At 36.4% G+C, this 6,437-nt stretch overlaps 1 protein-coding gene across 1 annotated transcript; it reads right to left on the reverse strand.

Moving 5' to 3' along the window:
• Positions 1-1,478: 1,478 nt before the first annotated feature.
• TSHB (thyroid stimulating hormone subunit beta) lies at positions 1,479-6,187 on the reverse strand. Its single transcript, XM_007535579.2, has 3 exons — positions 6,154-6,187; positions 2,633-2,795; positions 1,479-1,814 (listed from the first exon to the last, which is right to left on the reverse strand). The coding sequence occupies exons 2-3, from the start codon at positions 2,792-2,794 to the stop codon at positions 1,560-1,562; spliced, it is 417 nt and encodes a 138-aa protein (XP_007535641.1). The 5' UTR covers position 2,795; positions 6,154-6,187; the 3' UTR covers positions 1,479-1,559.
• Between the last annotated feature and the right edge of the window lie 250 nt (positions 6,188-6,437).

The following is a 6,437-nucleotide window of genomic DNA, read 5'->3' on the forward strand; positions in this document are numbered from 1 at the left end:
TAACCCGCAGCGCTACCGCCTGGCTCCCCTAAATAATGTCTTCTGAGTTGCACTGTTTGTAATGGACCTTTCTGAGCCTCTTAGTCTTTCCATAGTTTAATTCCTTGAAGAATATTTCCCAGAATCCATGATAGTCATAATTAATGCCAGTTACATTTGGTTATTAGAAATTTTTTTGCTCAATCAAAAACATACATTTGATATACAATTTCTAGAAGGAACACTATTATTTGCCAAGTATCTATGTTATCAAGTGAAATGAGAACCTAAAGTCCCATGTGAGTATTTGAATACAATGTCGATATCAACTTTAGATATTAAGGGGAAAGTAGAGTGTATTCTTGGCTTTGTTTTGTAAATGTACACAATGTATCCCTCCCAATTAACAGAGGATAGACCTGGTACTAATCTGTCTTTAGCACCTCAATATGCCCTAAGACATTGCCATGATACATGCACCTAAAAGTTTCCCAGCTGAATACAATCAGTGGTTGAGGACTACAGCAATGGTAGTTGACTGCTACAGTTGATTTTCGCCCCTAATGTTTACAGTGTATTGAGAGGAATGGACAAATATATGATAAAGCATCTTTTTTGAAATCAAGAAAGCAGGAGAGTAGGTCTCTCTCACTGCATGCATCTATTGAAACCAAACTTTTATAATGTAATACATGAGAAAACTAAGAAAAACAAGTAGCAGTTAACCATACATAATTACCAGAAATCGTGTTCCAATCTCAGTAATGACTTAGATTAAAATTTCAATGGTCCTATTGATTATATCCCTTAGGTCTCTCCCCCACACCTATAACCTTTCATAATTGTGCAAGTTTTTCATGAAATCAAAAGCCAAAACAGAACACATTGCTTTTGGTATAAATGCTGGAAAGTATCTCCTGTTACTTGAAGGACTTATAAAGGATTTAGATTTCTACATGTAAAATGATCGTGGCCTCTTTTCCAGGCTTGTGGAGTATAATTTTCATAGGTCAGTTGGACTACCACAGTAATTAAAGAGCATCATATACTATTTACTGAGCTTAGGTGACATTTTTACCTGTGTACTTAAATGACTAACCTAAAGTACTACATTGCAGATTTCATATGTTCCTTACTCTCCACTGCCACTCTACTCCTACTTCTGGCATTGAATGCTAGATCTACCATACCCTGGTACTATATGTTCCTTCAGTTACTGATGACTTTCTAATCACATTGTCCTTTCTTTATAGATTTGTGAAATTTGTACATTCATTTTCCCTGTCAAGACAAACTTCATTGTCATGTTGTCAAGGCTGTCATTAGTATTTCATTTTCTTGTTCCTTACTGTACCAGAACCCTGCCCTTTTATATGAAAACTGTCCTTCATATGAGCGCAGAAGACTTTCACTCACCTTTGCTTCTAAAGCTCCTTAGTTCTCTAATGCGCAGATAACTATGAATAGAAATGAAAGCACTCAAAATGTATACAAGGTGTTGTGAAATACATTGATATTTTTATTAATGTTATCCTAGGTAGATACATTTAGCCAAATTGCAAGTCACATCACCTTTGTAATTAGATAGAAAAGTCTACTACATAAGGCTTCTGAGGTTTGGTACAGTAGTTTGTCTTGATGGTCTCATGTATACAGTCACTATAGTCAGTATTACATTTGCCACACTTACAGCTTACAGCTACAGGGTAGGAGAAATAAGGAGTAACATGGTGTGGGCATCCTGGTATTTCTACAGTCTTATATATGAAGTCTCTATATGTACACACGTCCTGGGACAGGGCATATTTGGGAAGAAACAGCTTGCCATTGATATCCTGAGGAAAAGATAGAAAAAAAGAGGCATAATGTGATAGACTTTAGGAAATGTATAGAATGGAAACAGATGAAAATAATTCACTTTTATTTCATTTATTTATTTATTTATTTATTTTGCCTCCAGGGTTCTGGCTGGGTCACGGTGGCTGGACTATGAATCCACTGCTCCTGGAGGCCATTTTTCCCATTTTGTTGCCCTTATTGTTATTGTTGCCATTGCTGTTGTTGTTGTTGGATAGGACAGAGAGAAGTCAAGAGAAGAGACAGAGAAATCAAGAGAAGAGGAGAAGTCAGAGAGGGAGAAAGATAGACACCTGCAGACCTGCTTCACCATCCTTGAAGTGACCCCCCTGTAGGTGGGAAGCTGGGGGCTCAAGCCAGGAGCCTTGAGCTTGTCCTTGTGCTCCATACCATGTGCGCTTAACCCACTGCACACAGGCAGCCCCCCCCCCACTTTTATTTCTCACAGATAGGAGAGGGAAAATTCCTCAACTTAATTCCTCAATACTACTAATACACTGATTCCCACAGGAACAAAAGTACTATCAATTCCCTCTTACTCTTTGATCACAGAAACAAGATAAAGTTTAAATAAATTTTAGAATGTCATATATAAGCTGTTATAAAATTATCTGTGGGCATTGTGCTAAGTAAATCCATGTGACATTGTAAACTGTACACTCCATCTCTGAGGAGTCAGTCACCATTAGATTTGCAAAATGAGGTTGTGGCTTATCTCATTTCCTTTCTGAATAGAAATGAACTGAATCCAGGTTTCTCTAATTCAAGGCTAAAAGAAGTGAGATGAACTACATACCCGTGTCATACAATATCCGGCACAGATGGTAGTGTTGATGGTTAGGCAATAAGTACACTCTTTCCTTTCAATATGCATCAGGTACTCAGTTGGAATACAAAACGACATTGCTTGCCCACATAGAAGGCCAAAAAGTAGGGGTATCAGGAATATAGCATTCATGCTAAATCAAAGATAAAATTAATGAATCTATTACATGCATCCTTTAGGAAATTCAGAATGTTTCAAAATTAAACGAACTGTTAAAAGAAATACATACAGTGTGTCCAACAATAACTAACAGCTGCCTTTTGCTGAATGTCTACTTTGTCCTAGAAGATCTATAGGTGTTTTTACACAGTTAACACTCTCAAAACCCTTACATATACATTTCATATGGCTATGAGCTACATATCCTCATAAAGTAAGATCTCACATAGTAAAGTTCCCATTTACTAGTGCCACGTAGTTATTTTACTGGGCAATGGAATGACAATCTTAGAACATCACAACAGCAGCTTGAGAGATTGTATAGGGGCTAGATGACTAGACTTGCCAGCATAAGGCCCATAGTTCAGTCACTGACACCGCATATACCAGAGTGATGCTCTGGTTCTCTTCTCTCTCACACAAATAAATAACTTTTTAAAAAACATAACAGAAGAAACCGTGAGAGAGACATATTTGTAAATGAAGAGTAAAACCATGTATTCAATGGAAACAATCCAAATACTTCCCGTATGATTATAAAAATAACAGTAAGACTTCAGTAGTGGTTTTCCCAGAATTATAATTTCCTAAAATTTTTTTCTAAAAATTTAAAAGATCAACAAATTGGTGTAATCAGAAAAGGTATTGGAACAAAGAAAATTCATGATCAAAATTCAGAATTATCTCTGGGAGGTGGCACAGTGATAGAGCTTAGACTGTCGAACATGAGGTCCTGAGTTCAGTCCCCGGCAGCACATGTACCAGAGTGATGTCTGGTTCTTTCTCTCTCCTCCTTTCTCATTAATGAATAAATAAAATCTTTTAAAATTCAGAATTATCTCAAAGTAAATAATCTTGTATATAAATCTATGCACTATTAAGAAAGATGAAATGCTGGGAGTCAGGCAGTAGTACAAAGTGTTAAGTGCACATGGTGCGAAAAGCAAGGATCAGCCTAAGCATCCCAGTTCGAGCCCCCGGCTCCCCACCTGCAGTGGAGTCGCTTCACAGGTAGTGAAGCAGGTCTGCAGGTGTCTATCTTTCTCTCCCCGTCTCTGTCTTCCCCTCCTCTTTCGATTTCTCTCTGTCCTATCTAATAACGACATCAATAGCAACAACAACAATAACTACAAAAATAAAACAACAAGGGCAACAAAAGGGCAAATTAATAAATTAATTAAATTTAAAAAAAGAAAGATGAAATGTAGGGGCCAGGTGGTGGCGCACCTGGTTGAACTCATGTATTACAATGTGCAAGGACCTGGGTTCAAGCCTCTGGTCCCCACCTGCAGGGGGCAAGCTTTGCAAGTGGTAAAGCAGTGCTGCAGGTGTCTCTCTGTCTCTCTATCACCCCCTTCTTCCCTCTTGATTTCTGGCTGTCTCTATCCAATAAATAAAGATTTTAAAAAAGAAAGATGAAATGAAGTGAGTTCATAAAGAGGTCAACTAAAATCATCACTAATGTTAAAGTGTTAACTCAGAAATCCAAGAATTTCTTTTTAAAAAAATTTAATTTTAAGGTGCCAGACAGTAGTGCACCTGGTTAAGCACACACATTAGAGTACATAGGGACCCAGATTCAAGCCTCTGGTTCCCACTTGCAGAGGAAAAGCTTTATGAGTGGTGAAGCAGGTCTCTCTATCTATCTATCTATCTATCTCTATCTCTATCTCTTCATCTCTATCTCCCACTCCGTTCTCAATTTCTGTCTCTGGGACTAGGTCATGGCGCAAGGATCCCAGTTCAAGCCTCCGACTCCCCAGCTGCAGGGGAGTTGCTTCACAGGCAGTGAAACAGGTCTGCAGGTGTCTATCTTTCTCTCCCCCTCTTTGTCTTCCCTTCCTCTCTCCATTTCTCTCTGTCCTAACAATGACATCAATAACAATAATACAACAATAAAAATTAATTAACTAATTAATTAATTAAAGAACTGAATCTAAGACGGGGGAGACATGCAAAGTACCCCTGTGACAATAATCTTGTAAGTCAAATTACTTCCATACAGTAACAAAAATAAGAAAGACTAGTAGAGTTGGAAAGAAATTTAAAATATATTTTATTCAGGAGATGTATAGAATTTATAATATAAAAGATTACAGAGGTAAAAAAAAGTATAGGTTGACACAATGAAAGTAGTATCATCAAATATGGCAATTTCATCTTGGATTAGTCAGGAAATACGTTTGGGCTGCAGGGGAGACAAAGGAGGGTCCACTCTACCTAAGGCAGAAGGAGACGGTATCTCAATAGACCCTGGCTAACTAGATGTTTCCATCAGCATCAATAGGACATCATAATGAGCTGAATACTTTTATGGCATAATTATTTTAGTTTTGGATCTCAGAAAGAGTAGTCAAGTTTCAGGCTTTTGGATATAAATTGGATATCTCAGGGTTTTTTTTTTTTTTCTTTATTGGGGGTTAATGTTTTACATTCAACATTAAATACAATAGTTTTTACATGCATAACATTTCTCAGTTTTCCACATAACAATATGTGGTTGCCTCACTAGGTCCTCTGTCATCCTCAAAGGTTTAAAAATGTTTTAGTCTGGGGGCTGGGTGGTGGTGCACCTGGTTAAGCACACACATTACAATGCGCAAGGACATGGGTTTGAGCCCTCAGTCCCCATCTGCAGGGGGAAAGCTTTGCAAGTGGTAAAGCAGGGTTGCAGGTATCTGTCTCTCTCTCTCTCTCTCTCTCTCTCTCTATATATATATATATATATATATATATATATATATATATATATCCCTTCTCTCTTGATTTCTGACTTTCTCTATCCAATAAAGATAATAAAAATTAACAAAAAAAGAAATACGTCTTTAAAAATGTTATAAATTTTTTATTGTAAGAAAAATACACATATTGTAATTGTTGAAAAAGTCATAACATATTTTTCTTATGGTTTTCTATGCAAAAATGCATCATGGCTTTTCTAACAACCCAATATCAATGGAATAGTGTTGTTATCTTTGAACATAAATTTGTTTTCTAGTTCTACTAAATAAATTATAGTTCACTAAGCACTTTTTTCACTTTTGAAAAAATAACAAAATTATCTCAAGTCTATCAATTATATCCCAACAGCATCCCTGAGTTGCCTGTATAAAGCCTCCATTAATTGAAATCCTGTAGACTAACTCGCAGATAACCATGATCTGAAACCCATAAGAAAACATAAAAATCATACTCAGTAAGTTACCAAAAGTAAAGATTTTTTTGAGTCTATCAAAACACTCAGCACTTACCATTTTAATAAACACTAAGCTGGAGAAAAGGAAAAACTTTAAATAAGAAAGTTTCACGAATCCTTCATTGTAGACACTTACCTTACTTTGCATTGGTGAGCTGCTGCTGTAATGATTCAGCCTAAATGCTTTTGGTTCATTTTATACCTTTCAAGATAATGCTTCTATGATCTTCTTGTTTATATAATTATATTTGAATCACTGATTTCTTATCTGGAAAAAAATCTATTGAAAATTCATACTGAACCCCAAATAAAATGTGTTTAGACAAACAATTTCACATCTTCCTTTGGAAACCCTGGTATTATTGCAGCATACACTTTCCCTTCTCATATTTCAAAATAAAATTAACCTTTTAAATATAG

Source organism: Erinaceus europaeus, chromosome 11 (assembly GCF_950295315.1).
Source record: "Erinaceus europaeus chromosome 11, mEriEur2.1, whole genome shotgun sequence".
NCBI classification, from domain to species: domain Eukaryota; kingdom Metazoa; phylum Chordata; class Mammalia; order Eulipotyphla; family Erinaceidae; genus Erinaceus; species Erinaceus europaeus.

Coding starts and splice junctions, on each gene's coding strand:
- TSHB (XM_007535579.2), bottom strand. CDS start 2,794: ATGAATGCTATATTCCTGATACCCCTACTTTTTGGCCTTCTATGTGGG. Junction 1,815..2,632: donor CCGGATATTGTATGACACGG/GTATGTAGTTCA, acceptor TCTTTTCCTCAG/GATATCAATGGCAAGCTGTT.